At 45.3% G+C, this 18,506-nt stretch overlaps 1 protein-coding gene across 8 annotated transcripts in view; it reads right to left on the bottom strand.

Moving 5' to 3' along the window:
- Positions 1-18,506, bottom strand: part of FRMD4A (FERM domain containing 4A) — a 424,512-nt gene that overhangs the window by 71,104 nt on the left and 334,902 nt on the right. For all 8 annotated transcript variants that reach the window (XM_064142608.1, XM_064142610.1, XM_064142606.1 and 5 more), the window contains 3 exons: positions 15,167-15,251; positions 9,801-9,857; positions 7,334-7,356 (listed from right to left, as the gene is read on the bottom strand). In XM_064142608.1, the coding sequence (XP_063998678.1) occupies positions 7,334-7,356; positions 9,801-9,857; positions 15,167-15,251 (165 nt within the window). The remainder of the gene's footprint in view (positions 1-7,333; positions 7,357-9,800; positions 9,858-15,166; positions 15,252-18,506) is intronic.

The raw sequence follows: 18,506 nt of genomic DNA, 5'->3' as shown, positions 1-18,506 counted from the left end.
TTTAAAACAGGACCACACCTTCCAGACAAATCTACAACAGAGGTGGCCAAGTCCCATTCAGGTTCAAATTTTGCAGAGTGAAGTTGTACAGAACAGCACTTACAGCAGTGACTAAGGCAACCACTTCCACATTAAGCACCTAGAAAACCATTCAGTAGCACCTCATATGCCAAAGTCAAATGATTCTTGGCAAAGTGAACACCCAGTCCTACCAAAATCCCATGGTCATTTGACCATCAGATAGGTCTTCCTTTGCAAATCCAAGTGCTCAAAAACTATTCAGCTTTTCTTCCATGGCAAATAAATATCTGCACAAGTCTAAACAAGAAATGGCTCTGTTCCATGTTATCTGCTGATCTGGCTGCTCTGCTCTGCGACTGACAGCTCAGAAAACAAGCTGTTGCTGTTTACAGAGCTTATACTGGGGCTGTCTCCTCCACAGCATGTACATATACAGCTGTCACTGAATTTTCTGATATTTTGAAAGGAACTGGGAGGAAACAAAATCAACCCCAGCAAAATCGAAGTACAAGCAGCAGTCACTACCCTCAAATTGAAGAATGGGATGAGACTTAACAAGGCCAAGTGTAGGGTTCTGCACTTTGGCCACAACAACCCCAAGCAGCGCTATAGGCTGGGGACTGAGTGGCTGGAGAGCAGCCAGGAGGAAAGGGACCTGGGGGTACTGATAGACAGTAAGCTGAAGATGAGGCAGCAGTGTGCCCAGGTGGCCAAGAGAGCCAATGGCATCCTGGCCTGCATCAGGAACAGTGTGGCCAGTAGGTCAAGGGAGGTTATTCTTCCCCTGTGCTCAGCAATGGTCAGGCCACACCTTGAGTACTGTGTCCAGTTCTGGGCCCCTCAATTCAAGAGAGATGTTGAGGTGCTGGAACATGTCCAGAGAAGGGCAACAAAGCTGGTGAGGGGCCTGGAGCACAAATCCTATGAGGAGAGGTTGAGGGAGCTGGGGGTGTTTAGCCTGGAGAAGAGGAGGCTCAGGGGTGATCTTATTACTGTCTACAACTACCTGAAGGGACATTGTAGCCAGGTGGGGGGTGGCCTCTTCTCCCAGGTAACCAGCAATAGAACAAGGCGACACAGTCTCAAGTTGTGCCAGGGTAGGTATAGGCTGGATATTAGGAAGAAGTTCTTCACAGAGAGAGTGATTTCCCATTGGAATGGGCTGCCCAGGGAGGTGGTGGAGGCACCGTCCCTGGGGGTCTTCAAGAAAAGCCTGGATGAGGCACTTAGTGCCATGGTCTAGTTGATTGGATAGGGCTGGGTGCTAGGTTGGCCTGGATGATCTTGGAGGTTTCAACCTGGTTGATTCTATGATTCTATGATTTTTTGAGGCTGGCTGCTCATAGAAGGAAGCTGAGAAATTTCCACGTGTTTTCTGGGAAAACAGAGAGCAGTTTCCAAATAGGGACTTTCCGAGTCCAGAAAACCATCAAACAGGGCAAGATTAGCAGTGAGTAACCAACTTTCAGAGCCTGGGAAAAAATGGTATCAGTAAGAGCTCCCTTAAAAGAAAGGGCTAATACCAATCAGCTCTCTTTTCTGTCAGTGAAGAGCAAAGCTTGCAGCTGTAATAAAAAGTCTTCGAAGAATCAGAGAAAAAGAAATTCTTAGTGGTGAGCTTAGCATTTAGAAAATACCATAAAGGTTGTGCCTCACGACTTCAAAGCACCAAATCGATTTCAGGTAATTACTTCCAGTAACAAAAAGGTTTTTCGTTACGTGGTCCATATATTCACTAAGTCTTCTGGTAAGACTTGTCTCAAGACAGATGAATTTAGACTCCCAAAAGGATGTCAGATCAAGAAAAAAAGGGGAAAAAAAAGAAAGAATGACTCGAGTTGCATTTGAACTAGTGGCCATGAGGTCAATTTCCTCTTGGCTCCTTTTACACCACCAAACATCTTAATTTTTAAAATGTTTCCAGCAGGATCACAAGTGGCTTTGCACTTACTGCCTTTCCCTCTCTTTCTTGTGAAATATCTCAGTGTGTTTGTTTTATGACTGTACTTAGAAAGTGTTTGTTTAATCCGGTCACTCGTGCTGCATTTATGTTATATTTGAAGGTGTCCAACCTCCAGGCTTGCTATAAATAGGATGATTTTGATAGAGATTTATTCATATATGAGGGAAAGGCTCCAGACACACTTTCTCTGTGTCCCCTAGGCCACTTCGTTCCTTCACTATGGTGGGAATTATAATATTTTAAAGACTGAATGCAATATGAAAACTGAACTGGAAAAGCCATCTGTGTGCATTGCTGAAAGCTGGTTAGATATACAGCAATGAGCTCAGCTGACTGGAGAATGACCTAGCAAAATGAACTGAGTTCTGGTCTTAGTTTGGGTACTGTTTGCTAATGAGTCTTGGCCAAATAAATTAGCTACCACATCTCAGTATTTATATCTACACATGGGGTTAAAAAGTCTACCTGACCAGTTCATAAGTTTCCTTTTGTGAAAAACAGAGTTTTTTTTAAAACTGGCTGCACTAATTTTGAGCAAGATTACAGTTTGCTTCAGGAACTCCATGCATTTTCCAGCATGTGAAATAACAATGAGCAGTAACAAACCAAAACTAAAGGTTAAATTTGTCACCACTTCTCAGCATGAAAATTCATTCTGCTGAGTTCAGGAGCAAATGCAGCATCTAAGATTGTTGGACCAAATGGTACTGTTTGTAATACAGTGTTTAGGATTTTCTCCATAAGGCTGCAAGAATGCAGCCTGGGCTTTGTAATTCCTGAATGAATTCTAATTGGTTAAATGTCACTTGGTTACACAGAGCAAAATAAACCTGAAACTTAGATTACCCTCTGCCCAAATGGTGAAATGATTGTGAAATTCTGCTTAACAGGAAACCAGCTGCTTGCTTTCCTCCCTTATTATGCTTTCATAGGTTGCTGGGAGATACTCAAGAGTTCACTAGAAATGTCTCATATTGCTTAACTGGAAGAAAAGAAATCAAGCAAAGAGAGCCTGTCTGAGCTGCAGCAGTTCAGGATTGTGTTTTACTTAAGTGACTTTTCTTTCCCCTCCCCAAACTGAGGGAGAAATGATCAGTATATATTATTTCTAGCTGCTTTTACACAGATGCTATTTGATGTTGAAGAGCTGGGTTCTGAACATTTAAAACCAAAAGTGGTGTGAGCTTCCCAAGTATTTTGGTCAGTGTAAGACTGGAATCTAAACCCAGCAGGATTGATTCAGAGGGAAAATCTCAACTATTTTAGCAATAAGTGATACTCCTCCCAAAACTAGCCATGACACCAAGTTCCCCTATGTAGGCCCAAATAGTGTCACACCTGCAGGATTTGTGTTCATCTGAGGAACTGATTTTTTTTCCTGCCCGCACTCCAACCAACCATGACTCAGCTCCCAGCTAGAAACTAGATTAGCTTAAGCTATTAACATTTACATCTGTTTTCGGGATACTAGTTTAGGAGCTTTATATACATGATTCTGTGCCTCTGAAGTGAAAATTTTTGCAGCTGATATAAAAAGGCACAGATCCAATCTTAAGTGTCAAGTTGAAGGAGGATACTCAATTGCTGTCCTAATTCAGTGGTGTGTCCAAGCCTAAATGTAAGCATGTTTCAGTCTCGTCAGCTGAAGCATGTGGGGATTCTATTAAACAGCAGGAAAATCACAGAATGATAATAGAAGGGTTTAGATTGGAAGGGATTTCAAGGGTCATCCAGTTCCAACCCCCTGCCACAGGGGGCTGGACACCTCCCACAAGAACAGATTGCTCAAGGCATCATCCAACCTCGCCTTGAACACCTCCAGGGAGGGAGCAGTCACAACTCCCCTGGGCAATCTGTTCCAGCATTTCACCATCCTCACTGTAAAGAACTTCTTCCTAACATCTAGTTTAAATCTCCCCTCTTCAAGTTTAAACCCTAATTACTCTAATTTAATTCAGAGGACTAAGAACTTCTTAAGGAAAATAACTTGCTGGTTTTACTCTGTCTCTGACTAAAGCTGTATCAGCTAAGAGATGTGACCTATGTACAACTCTGTACAAAACACAGAGTTGGAGCAAGCCACTTGGAGCAAACAGTGAGAAATACTATTCTTAGTTGATCTTAATGAGTTCAGGAGCTTAGGGTTTCTGGTGGTCTCTGTTTTGTAATGAAAGAAGCATTGAAAATGGAAAAGGGCTTAGTCAAAATGCTTCCTGTAGGTGCCAAGCTGATCTGTTTGGCCTGTGGTGGCACCTTAGTTCAAGACAGATAAGGGTGACTCAGACTGTATCTTTTCTCTGGGCTTATCAAACGCTGGGCAGTCATTGTGATGCTCAAGTTAAGTGGTACTCCAAGATGGCAAGAGTAAGTGGTAAGGCACTCATACAGGATTACACTCTATCGAAGGATGTAGGACATGGTTTAAAGTTGCACATAAGCCCCTTTTGGGGAAACAAAAAGGGAGTTCTATGAATACAGTCATTATTCTGAGGCATGGAATGATTTCCTCAAAACCAGCAGCGGGAGCTGCTGTCATTGTGGATGCAGCAGTTCTCAGTGGTGAAAGCTAACTGCTAGAGTTTGCAAGATCAGTTCTGCTTTTTGAGCTTCCATGAGGCCCAAAAAGTAAACTTGCAACTAAACCCAGCTCCTTGTGATCCACCAGCTGGGTGCAGTAGAGTTTGGAGGTAATCATGCTGTGGCCACCGTGGGCAGGTGTCAACCTGCAGCTGAAATTGTGACAATCTGGCATTGCCTATCCCAGCACCTGAGGTGCTCAGGGATTGGCAGTGACTCATAGGAAAGCTCCCACGGGGAACAGCAATTTTCCCATCACTACAAATGAGTCAGTGCTTATGCACTTTTCTGGATCAGGGCCAAACACAAACTTGTAGTCTCCCAGGCTATCAATCTGCTGGTGGCTGTAGACAGGACAGGTGTGGGAAAGCTGCAGTCTGTGTTCCAAGCATGCAGCCCTTTAGAATTAACTTATTTTTTCAAAAACAAATCAGGAGTTCAAGAGTTCAGCCTTCATGCAATGTATGCTGCTGTGCACAACGTACTGTCTTTAAATCTCAGCAGCAAGATGCTCACAACTGCAGAGTTTCTCTGTTTTAAAGAGCAGCCACTTCTGTTTCAAACAGCATTTCGGCAGCATCTAACTTCAAACATTGAAGCTAACTTCATCTTTAAGAGAAGTCAGAACATTTCTCTCCATCTGCAGTTCCTCTGGCTGGCCTCAGGCTTGATTTGCCTCCCAGATTTTATACTGCTGTTAGGAATAACCACAAATCTCAGCAGGCAAAATCTTGACCACAATGACCTCATGTTGACTTCAGTAGCATCTGGATCTCACCCAGATCACAAACTCATGTCAGTGCACATTGGAGGGGAGCTGCTGGACAGGCATCCCTGGAGATGCTAAGTTTTCTAGACCATAGAGGGTCAGGGTAGCATTCTTCTACCTTCCTTCAAGAACAGGCTTTAAACTCCATTACTATGGCATACTGATTTACCATCAAAGCCTATTTATAAATGAAGATCCATGGCAGCATCAGCAAGTTATTAGGACATCACTTCTCTGCCTGACTTGGATATAAGTATCTCTTTTCCACTTCAAACCATTGTGATCCACAGGTATGAAGGACTAAGAGGTCACCGTTTTTAATGGGGATGGTGATGACTGCCACACCACCACAAAGGAAGCAGTTAACTTCATAAGTTAATGTGCTGAGGTGTCTCCTGTAGTCCAAGAGAAAATTCCCCATCTCCCTGTGGCCTAGAGAAATTCCTTGTGATAAACTCATCCATTCCTTTCACAAGGGATATCACACAGCTTTTAGCAGATGGATGCTTTGCACTGGCTGTTTCCATTTCTGATCTGGAAGTAGATACTTGAAAATAAAATGCTTTCAGTCCCAGTTCTATTACCCTGAGCCATCTAATTCCTTTCTATTCTGTATTTTAGTTGGTGATTCTGTGTTTTCATCATGTCCAAGATATTCTGAGAAACATTAAATATTGTTCTTCATAGCAAAACCAGTGGATGATGTGGTTTATCACAGGTCTGAATGGCAAAACACTGCTTGGTCCATCTCTTCTGGGCTAAGCACTTGGCAGTGTATTGAAAACCATGAATGAAGAGTGCAAGAGCCACATGCACTGCAGTACACCCTAAATAAATACTGCTGATAGCTGAGTTGTTTCTGATTGGGTAGAACTGAAAAATGAAGCAAGACTGGTCTGGTGTTTCTGAGGTCAGATGCATGTGGGGATTTTGCAAGTTGCTTAAGGTTTTAAGAAATGGTAAGGCAGAACTTAAAGTTCCTTCTAGCAAAGACTACCTTGTGTCACCTCAAGATTCCACAATGGTCAGGCAGTATTTGTGATTCCTTGTTTCTTTTCACTGATTTATCTCAATTTTAGATGGGTAGGAATCCCAGTCCACCAGAAGGTGGAACCTGACAGTTATTCACAGCCTCCTGTGGTTGCACAGTTATCATTAAAGTCTTTTTTTAGTGTGTCTCAGTGCTGACAAAATAAAAATGCCTCTTTAAGCTTATCTGTTAATTCTGCCTCTTTAAGCTTATCTGTTAATTCAACCTTACAGCGCATTTGTATCTTGTTTTCTTCTCTGAAACTAAATTCCATGGATGTTGTGGTCTTCCAGATGAGCTCATGTTCAGGTCAGCAATATTAATATAGGCAGTAGATGAAATTTTTAGCACAGACAGCTCTCCTGAGCTTCAGATCAAGAACTTCATGTTTTTCACATGAGGTGTCAAATAGCTATTTGACCTTTGGTTGCTACTGATGTGTAATTGAGAGATAGTGGAAAATCTTGGGCCTTTCATTAACAGACTTTTGAAACACCAAGAACAATCATTTATTTGAACTTCTTACAGCAAGTCTGAAGATTTGGCTCAAGGGATAGCACAAGTTCAACAAAATCAATAATTTAAACTGTGATTTTGAGAACTTTGTCCAAATTCAAGCTGAAATATCAATTACTGATGGAATTTTCATGTTGCCTCTGGCTGGATCTGTGATGTAAGTGTTTGCAGAGGCATTTCCTTAGGAATTTCCTTCCGAAGACTTAGGTCTGTTTCCTGAACTTCATGAGCATATAAAGAGATTTGTCAACAACAAAGACACAAACAATGCTGCTTGTAAGGCATGCAGTGGTCAAAGGCTATGTTTTGTGAAGAAATCATTTCAGGAAGCACAATGCCTGTGTTAGCAATGACTCCTGTTGCTACACAGATACAATCGAGTGGCATCGCTTGCACGGTGATTTCACCGGATTCATTCTCACAGCACACAATGGCAACAATTTCAAAGTGCACCTACCTTGAAAAATCTCCCTTTGCCTCCTGTAAAAGAAGGAAGAAGAAATTAAAATGGATCATTAAAAATCGAAATAAATTAAGAAAGTGACTGTTCAAGATTTTCCATTTGCAAAGTTCACTTAGCAGCAATTTCCTGTTGTAATTGATTCCTCATGCATTTTTTGGAACCAGTGTCTAATGTCAAGTGCCATGACACATGCAGCGAGCTGGGCAGATTAAGAAACAAAAGGTTTGCCTAACACAGGGCCAGACGATTCCTCATTCTGCTAGTGGATATCCAAAATGTGGCAGGAAATAGTGCTAGTAAGGAAGTAGATTTTTTTGGTTAATGTGGATGTTGCATTACTATAAGGTCTCTGAAGTCTCACTGACTTTGGAGCCTCTGACTCTGCAAATCCCCTGACTCTTTTTACAAGTATTCTGGTTATTTTCAAATAACTAGATTTACAAAAACCTATCTCACTGTTGGCTTTAAAGGGGATGCAAGTCTCATGTTTCTCTGATGCTCTGCTGAGTGTTTAGGGGAGTACTTAGCTCCTTTACTTAGATATCTAGATATTTCTACTGATTAGCATCATAGTCTGATTTTAAAGGGCTGGGTAATGTTCCACTCCATCAGTTAGATTAGTACCTGAGTCTTACTTCATATCTGGTGAACCCTCAGAATCTGGTGAGTCCTTTCCTCACTAGGTGCAATATACATTACATTTTCCATAGGCAATCTGCATTTCACATGATGCAAGGCTAAAGCACCTTGTTTGCCATCAGCTACACAGAAAAGCACAGTGCAAGATCACTATTTGTGCAGTGAGGGATTTTCCACTGCCCAGAGGACCGGGTTCTGCATTTAGGTCTTTTGTCTTCACTGTCATCCACAAAACCTGTCAGCCCATGTCCAGAGGCATTTCAAGTCCTGAGGGCAGAGTTCAGAGCCTTGGTCATACACTGCTTTGTTCTGCTAACACAACAATTTGAAATAAGGCTGCAGACCAAATCACTTAAGTTCTGATAGTTTCTTTACCATCTTCCCATTCCCCTCTGAGTGAGCTGAAGGGCAGACAAGCTCTCCTCCAGGTCATAAAAATGAGCCCTTAAGCATATTATGATTATAGTTCAACCCAGAGCAATACCCAAAGGATATGTCCTGGTCTCCACAGAGAAGAGTACACTGAATTTAAAAACTAGTTTTGTAAAGTAGGCTTTCTGTACTTCCATTCTTTAACCTAAATGCTGCAGTGAGAAGTAGAACAAAATGCAGTATGATGCTTCATGTTTTGCTTGGATCCTGTCACAAACTTGGGTTGTAGTAATTCCTGGTTACAGACAGCAGAGGTGTGGCTTGTTTTGACTGTTTTCATTAAGTTACACATCAAACTACTACAGGAGTACACATAACATCCTGTGTTTGTCATGAGAAACAATCACAGCAGCAAAGTTTACAGTGGCAGAGCTGGATCTGGCTGCATAATTACTAGGCACACAAGTTATTCATTAGGATGAGCAGACAATAGATTCATAACCCTGCTTCTCACAATGAGCCTGTTGTTTGATGTCTTTTCCCCCAACAACCAATATGTAATTTCTATAATGTGCTTTTAATTGAGTCCTCCATCCCGATTCTCTCACTCCATTTTTGTTACACAGAATGCTTTTAATGAACATTCAAATCCCTATGCATTAATTGCTTCTTTAGCATGGGAAGTGCTAGAGAAGTGTAGTGCATTGTTATTTGCTAGTGCACTCTGATGAGATGCTTGTCTGCTCACATGGCTCCTCATAGCTTCAAGGCTCATGTGAAAAATAAATGAAAACTTCACTGTACAAAAGGGGAACAAGGATCATCTGACAACTATCTCTGGTCTGCTCCCACAGTCATGCTTCCAAAAATATGTCTTTCACAAAAAAAAACCTCTCCATTACCCTGAAAAGGTTCCTCTTTGGGAACCAGAGATTTACCAGATGCTGCCAGTAATTTTCTCCCTGACCCTTTCCCTCTTCCTAGAGAGCAGGACTTTATTTTTTTTTATGGTGAAGTTTTTAGAAAGTCTTTAAGTTACTCTGTCCATGTTGGAGAATACAGACAATTGCACATGTAGAAGTTTATGGAGTTCCTTTGGTAAACAAACACAAATAAATTCACTAGACAAGAACCCATTGGATTTCACCCAGGAAACTGCATTTATCACTTAGATTTGCTTTGGCATTGCACCATACTCTATGGTCTTGAATATTGGTGTTGGCACAAACATAATATACATTTGTGTGCGTAAAAGTTGGGCAGTGGAATCTGCTCCATGCTTGGAGAGCTCTGCTTTGAGAGTCTTCTGTATCTGTTTTGCATTATTGAAAACTGTGTAAAGCCATCTTTCTCCTGCAATTCAGGGAACTTTCTTACAGTCATTATGGATTTGACAAATGAAAAGATTTAATGCAGTACAAGGAAGCATGAAGCGAAGGCGAGTGCTTACCTGCAAGATATATGCAGCCAGTTCAAACACCACTTCACTGTCAACCTCAATGAGTTCCTGGAAAGGGAAAGAAAACAAGAAAGAAAAAGTCAATTGAGTCTGAGCTCTTGTCAGAAGGATGTGCATCTCCTCCTCACTACTGCTTGGTGAAGCATGCCGTGCCAGTTTTCTCCCCTGGCTAGGCTTCAAAGCTCCTGGAGACCAAAGTGAGGGAGAGCCTGCCCACTCAGGTGTGGAGAAAGCCAAATATTCAGTGTAGTGATTTGCTAAATGAAGTGTAACTGGATGTGGCATGAAGACACTTCTGGAGAGGAGGGAAGAGAAAGCAGGTGGATGGGGAAAGATTAGGGTATTTTTTATTTTCTTGTGTGTTTTAGTGAAAGGCAATCTGGGAAATGCATTTTTTTCTCCCCCAAACGTCACTTGTGCTTCAGGAGAACACAGTCTTGTCCTTTGCTCAGAGAAGAAAGGAAATGAGAAAATTTGTCTTTACTGAGGTTGTGTCAAAGCCCCTGCAAAACTTGCCCAGGGTAAGTTCACAAGCAAGAGTTATATTCCTTCTTGCAGCATGGGAACTCTTGTTTCAGACCCTTCATCCCCATAAGCACTAGGGCTGGAGGCGCTCTGAGAATGAGCTGTGTCAGTAAATCTTTTGGGAGATATTCACTGTTTCATTCTACAGAAGCCAGCCTGTGATGAAAGCAATCTTGGAAGATCATGTGAAATTCTGGCTTTTTTACTTGGACACAATTGTCACATGAAGGACACTAATGGTTTCATGAGATTCTCTCAGAGTCCTTCAGATGTGCCTGAGACAGCAGTCACAGAACCAAGGGGTCCAGGCAATGCTCTCTGAATGTGTGGGATGCAGATCTGACATAAAAAATGCTTGGGATGGCATGAGCATTAATCTTGTAGCTAAGCATGCTCTCCTCGAGTCTCTGGTTCCTGCTTTTGAGAAGACAGTGGGCCTCACTAAGATACCATTTAGACCTCTACTCTGCTACTAGAACTCCTACATTGCCTCCTACATATGTGGCCATGTAAATTGGGTTACTGTTCAGCTCACTCCTGTGATGGCTTTTCTGTTGTATTTATTTAAGCTGCTGTTTTTAATATTTTACTTCACCTGGCAAGAAACAAGTCATCTAAATATAGCTCCAGCCAAGTCATGGCCACACCTCATTTACAAGCCACAATAGCTGTGTTGGCTTGTCTCTGGCAAAATGAAAAACAAAGGGAACAAAACAGAGGATAAGATCCAGGTGTCCTTGGCTTTCACTACTGCCAGCTTTTTAAAATAAGCACTCCCTCCACCTCCTTCACAACAACTCCTCAGGGAGTGAAGAGCAGCTCTGCTACAGGCAATAAAACACACCTTCTCCTGTTAAGCTCAACTGCCTGATTCAGGCAGGCACCTGCCAAGGGAAGCACTGGTGTTGAGTTGTCATTGTGGCTGCAGGCAGGGCCAGGCTGGAGCACCCAGGCATATCCCATAGCATGGAGCAAGGTGGAATAGAGCCAGGGTGCCTGGTCTCCCTCCCATCTTGAAGCACCAAGGACATCTCATGGACAAATCAGCCTCTGCAGCTAATGCCAATGTTATGGCAAGCCTATACTAGCAGGTAAAGTGGGTCAGAGGCTGTTCTCTGACCCCAAGGATGTGTGGCACAGTATAGCCCATGACTAAATGCTCTTCCTCCCCCAGTCCTAGATGAGGCTGCCTCAGCTGTATTGCCTTTTGAGAACAGGTGCTCATACCTGAACAGTGCCCAAGCAATGCCTGGCATAGGGCCAGTTGGCACAGGACAAAACCTGTGCCAGAATGTCCTACTCGTTAAATAGCCTGGCTGATCAAGAGGTTGCACCTGATGCCAAGCACTGTTTCATTTGGTAGTACAAATGTGGTTTGGCCTTTCTGAGCAACTGTGGCTTGTTGGTTCTGTGCAATGGTTTGGGTGTGGGGGTGTGCAAGGAGGGGACGTGGGCACAGCCAGAGGAGTGCAGCACCCAGTGCAGAGCCAACTGGAAACCATTTCATTCTTTCCCCATCTGAGGAGCCCTGGACATGGGGACACTGAGGATGTGTGCCTGGAAAATCAGCGGTAGAAGATCTGATGTGTTAGCATAGCACTAGCACATACTGTAAGTGCATAACTACACTTACATCACACACACTGTGGTTCTTCTGGGCTGCAGAGGTACTGGCTTGAAGGTTTCCAAGGGAAGTCAAACAAGGAATGATTTTGTGCAACAGGGAAGCTTTCAAGGTCTGGGAGCATGCAATACCACCTGCTAGGTGCAGGGACGACAAGCACTGGTTGTGCTTAGACACTGAATTCCCCTTCCCACCTAGATGAATCTTCCAGGCACACAGGCTGGGCATGACTTAGCAGGAACTTTGCACCCAACTTTCAAATCTGGTGCCTTTTTTCAGTAGCACAACATGGCACAGCACTTTGTGGCCTCATGTCAAAGGGGGAAGGACCTGCATGGGAGACTGGGAATCCAGTAGGGCTATTATTGGATAGAGGTGACACTTAGCTCAAACGTGCAAAGTAATGATTTCAGGAGAGGTCAGACTGAAATAGACCAACCTAGATCTGGAGGCACTTTCCTTTTTTTTTCCTCTTCTTATGAAGTGTTCTCCAAAAAAAAGAACAACAGTGTGAGCTTTTCCTGGCAATACTTCAAAAAGGAACCTTCCCCAGGAACCAAAATGTGATGCTTACTGAGCTTGTTGCTGGAGAGGGCTGACTAAGCACATCTAATTGCAGTCTTGCCAGAGAGCAAAGCTCTGCACAGCTCAGCTCCACAGCCCTGCCTCTTTCCTGGGCACTGGAATAAAAGGCATTTTCTGGCTTTTACCCTGCATTTTAAGGGATGCAAAGTTAGTGGATTTTAGGACATGCAGAAGTTATAAAGCAGGGCTACAGATTCAGTGTAGGGTAGTTGGGTTAGCAGGTTACAAACCTGCTGATGGTTGTGGTGTGGCGGTACACTCACTCCTGACTACAGCTGTCTTTTTCTACCACTTCCTCTTTGGCAGATGGAAGGTGAGTCGCTGGCAATGGTCTCTGCCAGCACAGAGGGAGGTAGAAGGGATCCTCCCAGGGAATCCCAGCTGCTGAAAACCCTTTTCCAGACCCACGCTCGTCCGGCCCACCTGTCTGAGTCTGCACACAGCCAGCCTCCACCCAGTGGGTTCTGGGCTCCACCTTTTCACTTGTAAGGTTGGCTTGTGGTGTGGGAGGGATCAGCTTTGCAGCTGTGCTGTGGTGCACTGCCAGGGAAGTAGAGGCTATGCCAGGACACTCTTATCTCTGGCACACAGAATGCCTGGTGAAGGGCAGCTCTGAGTTACAGTGATAGTTTTTTCAATAGCCTACCAGGCTACTGAAACAAAAAATTGTTTCTCCATAAATGACTTGTTCCTGTACAAGGTGATCTTCAGGACACAGCCACACACACCCTTCCTGCCCTCCATACGGCCACACAGTCACTCCCTCTGGCCCACAAACACGTAGTCATGCACCTCTAACACACTGACACTCTCTCAGTCCCACATTTGTGCAGTTCCACATCCCTCACACACCGGCCACTGTGCCTAGCTCCATTCCTGCACTCAGTCTCTCTCACTCTTACACCTCCCTTGCACACTCTTTACCACACGTACACTTCCCACACACACACACTTACTCCCTCCCTCAGCCCACCATGCCTAGCTCCTCTCGCACAGCCTCTGCCACGCTTCCCTTGCACACTCCTTCCCACACGTACACTTCCCAGGCACACACACACTTACTCCCTCCCTCAGCCCACCATGCCTAGCTCCTCTCGCACAGCCTCTGCCACGCTTCCCTTGCACACTCCTTCCCACACGTACACTTCCCACACACACACTTACTCCCTCCCTCAGCCCACCATGCCTAGCTCCTCTCACACAGCCTCTGCCACGCTTCCCTTGCACACTCCTTCCCACACGTACACTTCCCAGGCACACACACACACTCCCTCCCTCAGCCCACCATGCCTAGCTCCTCTTGCACAGCCTCTGCCATGCTTCCCTTGCACACTCCTTCCCACACGTACACTTTCCATACACACTTACTCCCTCCCTCAGCCCACCATGCCTAGCTCCTCTCGCACAGCCTCTGCCATGCTTCCCTTGCACACTCCTTCCCACACGTACACTTCCCAGGCACACACACACACTCCCTCCCTCAGCCCACCATGCCTAGCTCCTCTCGCACAGCCTCTGCCATGCTTCCCTTGCACACTCCTTCCCACACGTACACTTTCCATACACACTTACTCCCTCCCTCAGCCCACCATGCCTAGCTCCTCTCGCACAGCCTCTGCCACACTTCCCTTGCACACTCTTTCCCACACGTACACTTCCCACACACACACTTACTCCTTCCCTCAGCCCACCATGCCTAGCTCCTCTCACACAGCCTCTGCCACGCTTCCCTTGCACACTCCTTCCCACACGTACACTTCCCACACACACACTTACTCCTTCCCTCAGCCCACCATGCCTAGCTCCTCTCACACAGCCTCTGCCACGCTTCCCTTGCACACTCTTTCCCACACATACACTTCCCCCCCACACACACTCCCTCCCTCAGCCCACCATGCCTAGCTCCAGTCACACAGCCTCTGCCATGCTTCCCTTGCACACTCCTTCCCACACGTACCATTCCCACACACACACTTACTCCCTCCCTCAGCCCACCATGCCTAGCTCCACTCACAGTCAGCCTCTGCCACGCTTCCCTTGCACACACTTTCCCACACGTACCATTCCCACACACACACTTACTCCTTCCCTCAGCCCACCATGCCTAGCTCCACTCACAGTCAGCCTCTGCCACGCTTCCCTTGCACACTCTTTCCCACACGTACCATTCCCACACACACGCACTTAGACCCTCACACGCTCCCCCACGACGCTCCGGCTCCCCTCCCCAGCTGCCCACAAGAGGGCGCCCGCCTCGCAGTCCGCGAGTGGGAACGACTAACGCCAGCCTCTCGGCCCAGAATAGGTCCCGAGGCCTTCTGCGCCGCGGAGTTGGTAACAGCGACGCAGACGTTTCCTTCTAACTACAGTCAGCTTGGCACTGTAGCAGCTGCGGATTGCCTTCTACCAGCCACGAGAACTACTTTCAGGGACGTTTTACTTCCGACTCTCTCTCCGATGGGGAAGCTGGCCAGGGTAGCTAGGGGAGGCAGGGAGGGTGAGGAGAGGAGGTTTGAGCAGAGGTTTCAAATCCACGGTGTGAGCAAGGTCGGTTTGGGTGCAGGATGCAGAGCCAGGTGTCTCAGCCCAGAGCAGTGCCACCCAGAGCTCCCTGAGTCCTTACCTTATAGATGCAGGACTTGGCGTTCAAGAAAAACAGCTCAATAGTGGCATTGTCCTTCAGATAGGAGATGCTTTCAATGTAGAACCTGGAAGAGAAAGCAAGAAAGGTGAGACCCAAGGGGAAACTAGGGCAAGCCATGAAAACGCACTCATTACATGAAAAATGTGGTCAGAGGAGTTATGATGAGTGCACTAAAAATGAACTTCCTTTGCTGGTGGCAGACTGGGGTGGTGAAAGCTGCTCACGTGTTCTCCACACCATGGTCAGTCACAAGTGTCCCAGCCACACCAAAGGCAGTGGATCATCCAGTGGATGATTACATGTCTAAATAATCCCCTGTTCTGGTTTTAAACTTCAAGTCCTTTACTCTGCTTGTAAAATCGGCTTTCTCCATCACATTTTGGCATTCTTCACTTCTAACCTTAACCTGTCCGTTTCTGTGCCGGTGACCTGTGTCTTGTAGGATGTTCACTGACAGAAATCCCCCCCTGGGTTCCTTCCATGTCCACTTCAGCTCAGTGTAAGACAAGTTTTATAAAGGCAGCTGCTTACATATTTATACAGCTGACATAGAATCACAGAATCATAGAATCAACCAGGTTGGAAGAGACCTCCAAGATCATCCAGTCCAACCTAGCACCCAGCCCTAGCCAGTCAACTAGACCATGGCACTAAGTGCTTCATCCAGGCTTTGCTTCAACACCTCCAGGGACGGTGACTCCACCACCTCCCTGGGCAGCCCATTCCAATGCCAATCACTCTCTCTGGCAACAACTTCCTCCTAACATCCAGCCTATACTTCCCCCGGCACAACTTGAGACTGTGTCCCCTTGTTCTGTTGCTGGTTGCCTGGCAGAAGAGACCAACCCCCACCTGGCTACAGTGTCCCTGGTCACCCCTGAGCCTCCTCTTCTCCAGGCTAAACACCCCAGCTCCCTCAGCCTCTCTTCATAGGGTTTGTGTTCCAGGCCCCTCACCAGCTTTGTCGCCCTTCTCTGGACACCTTCCAGCACCTCAACATCTCTCTTGAATTGAGGGGCCCAGAACTGGACACAGCACTCAAGGTGTGGCCTGACCAGTGCTGAGTACAGGGGCAGAATATCCTCCCTTGTCCTACTGGCCACACTGTTCCTGATGCAGGCCAGGATGCCATTTGCTCTCTTGGCCACCTGGGTACACTGCTGGCTCATCTTCAGCCTACTATCTATCAGTAGCAGCTATGCTTATCAGAGCTCATAGAAAGCTGACTAGCCCAAACCTCAGCATTGGAAACACCCACTCAGTTGCATTGCTGATCACCCCAAATATTTACCATTATGTTGAAAGTCCATGATATGTATTATTTGATTTTTGTACTCGGTGTTCTGCCTGCTTTGATTGTTTGATCCTTTGGCAGAGAACTCAATGAGGGTTTTGCCACTGACTTGAACTGACTCTGTGATGCTGAGGGACGTGGTTTAGCTCCAGCTTGGTAGAGTTAGGTAATGGTTGGACTTCTGATCAGATATATTCTGTGATTCTGTGATTTCATGACCTTAAAAGGTCTTTTCCAACAGAAAGACTTTGTGTCTTACAGAAGGGAGGGGAAAAGCCCCATCTGCCTGCTCACTGTTTTACTATGGTCTTTAAGTTTCAGTAGTGACAGCAATGTTCCTTGCATAAATTCCAGTACTGTTTTGCCTTGTCAGAGGCAATCAGAATATAGACAGTGCCAGGGAAATGCTGTCTGCATCAGAAACTTTAAAGTAGAGATACCTTCCAAATTTCAGTTGAAATCCAGGGTCCAGTTACAGAGAAACCTTATTCCTTGACCCTGCTGTCTGGGAGTGGAGCTGAGAGACCTTCTGACACTCTCGGGGCTTCACACAAGCACTGGAGGGTTTGTCTGTGTTGAGGTGTTTGCAGAATCAAAGGCGTTAAATGTAACTTTCTTAGGGGTAATGGGTAAAGGTCAAAGCTTTGTAGTGCTCCTAAGTGTCTTCTGAAGCCTCTTCAAAACAGTTTATCTCCTGACAGATAGAACCAACTACTTACTAAAGTGAAGCATTTTGAGCTCTACCTGAAGGTAGGCTGTAGCCAGGTGGGGTTTGGTCTTCTCCCAGGCAACCAGCAAGAGAACAAGGGGACACAGTCTCAAGTTGTGCCAGGGGAAGTATAGGCTGGATGTTAGGAGGAAGTTCTTCCCAGAGAGAGTGATTTGCCTTTGGAATGGGCTGCCCAGGGAGGTGGTGGAGTCACCGTCCCTGGAGGTGGTCAAGTAAAGACTGGATGAGGCACTTAGTGCCATGGTCTAGTTGGCTGGCTATGGCTGGGTGATAGGTGGGACTGGATGATCTTGGAGGTCCCTTCCAACCTGGTTGATTCTATGATTCTCTTGTTCATCTGCTGAAGTCTCCCTGTTACTATCACTCCTTTTTCCACTCCCAAGGAGTTAAAATGAGAAATAAAAATAAAACTCAAATAACCTACACCCCCCCATATTTAAATGTAGGGTTCAAGAAGCACAAAATGTAAACATTTTCTTCTCTCTTCCCCCCCCCCCCCCCCCCTATTTCCCACTGGGTTTCACTTCCTTGAAATTTCTTCTCTCCCTCTCCCCCCACCCCAAATAAAATATACTTGAATAAAAGACATCACATTAAAAAATGAACCTTCTTACTAGATTTCCTCTCTGAGTTAGTTCAGCTGCATTTCCACCTGATGAATTCATGGATTGAAATGATAATTTTATGCATTTGATAATTCTTGGAGAACCAATCTCCTCTGCTTATGATCACTGCCAATGCTTTCCAAGTTGTGATGGTAGGATCTTTAATTCCATGGCCAGAAGAAAATGGGAACATCTATTCAATTTTTGAGTCTCAGTCAAGGTCGGCCAAAATGCTGCTTTTTGGTTTCATCGGATCAAATGAGACCATCTTCATCATCACTAGAGGGCAATATTGCATTTCTTATGTCTGCAAATATCTTTGCCAAGGCTTTCCACATGGACACCTACCCAAATAATTTTCTGTACAAAATCGAGTCTCTGAGAGTACAGAGCCTGCACATGATACTTCATCTTCACATAGAAAATAAAATTCTCCAGCAATTTCCAGAATGGAGAATGTGCTGGGAAGCTACTGGCTCTCACACATGCACCCAGACTAATGCAAAACACGCACCAGAAAATCGGTGCTGCTTAAAAGAAAACAGATCTGCAGAGAGAACTCTTGTGGGATTTTCTGTATGGCAAGCTCAGAAAACCCAACGGGAGCAGACTCCCCTGAATGCACAGCCGATGCTGCAACAACAGAAAGGGGAGGGAAAGGCACCTTTATTTGCACTGGCTGTGAATCTC

This window comes from Pogoniulus pusillus, chromosome 4 (assembly GCF_015220805.1).
Source record: "Pogoniulus pusillus isolate bPogPus1 chromosome 4, bPogPus1.pri, whole genome shotgun sequence".
Lineage (NCBI taxonomy): Eukaryota > Metazoa > Chordata > Aves > Piciformes > Lybiidae > Pogoniulus > Pogoniulus pusillus.
This window is presented reverse-complemented; position numbering and strand designations above follow the sequence as displayed.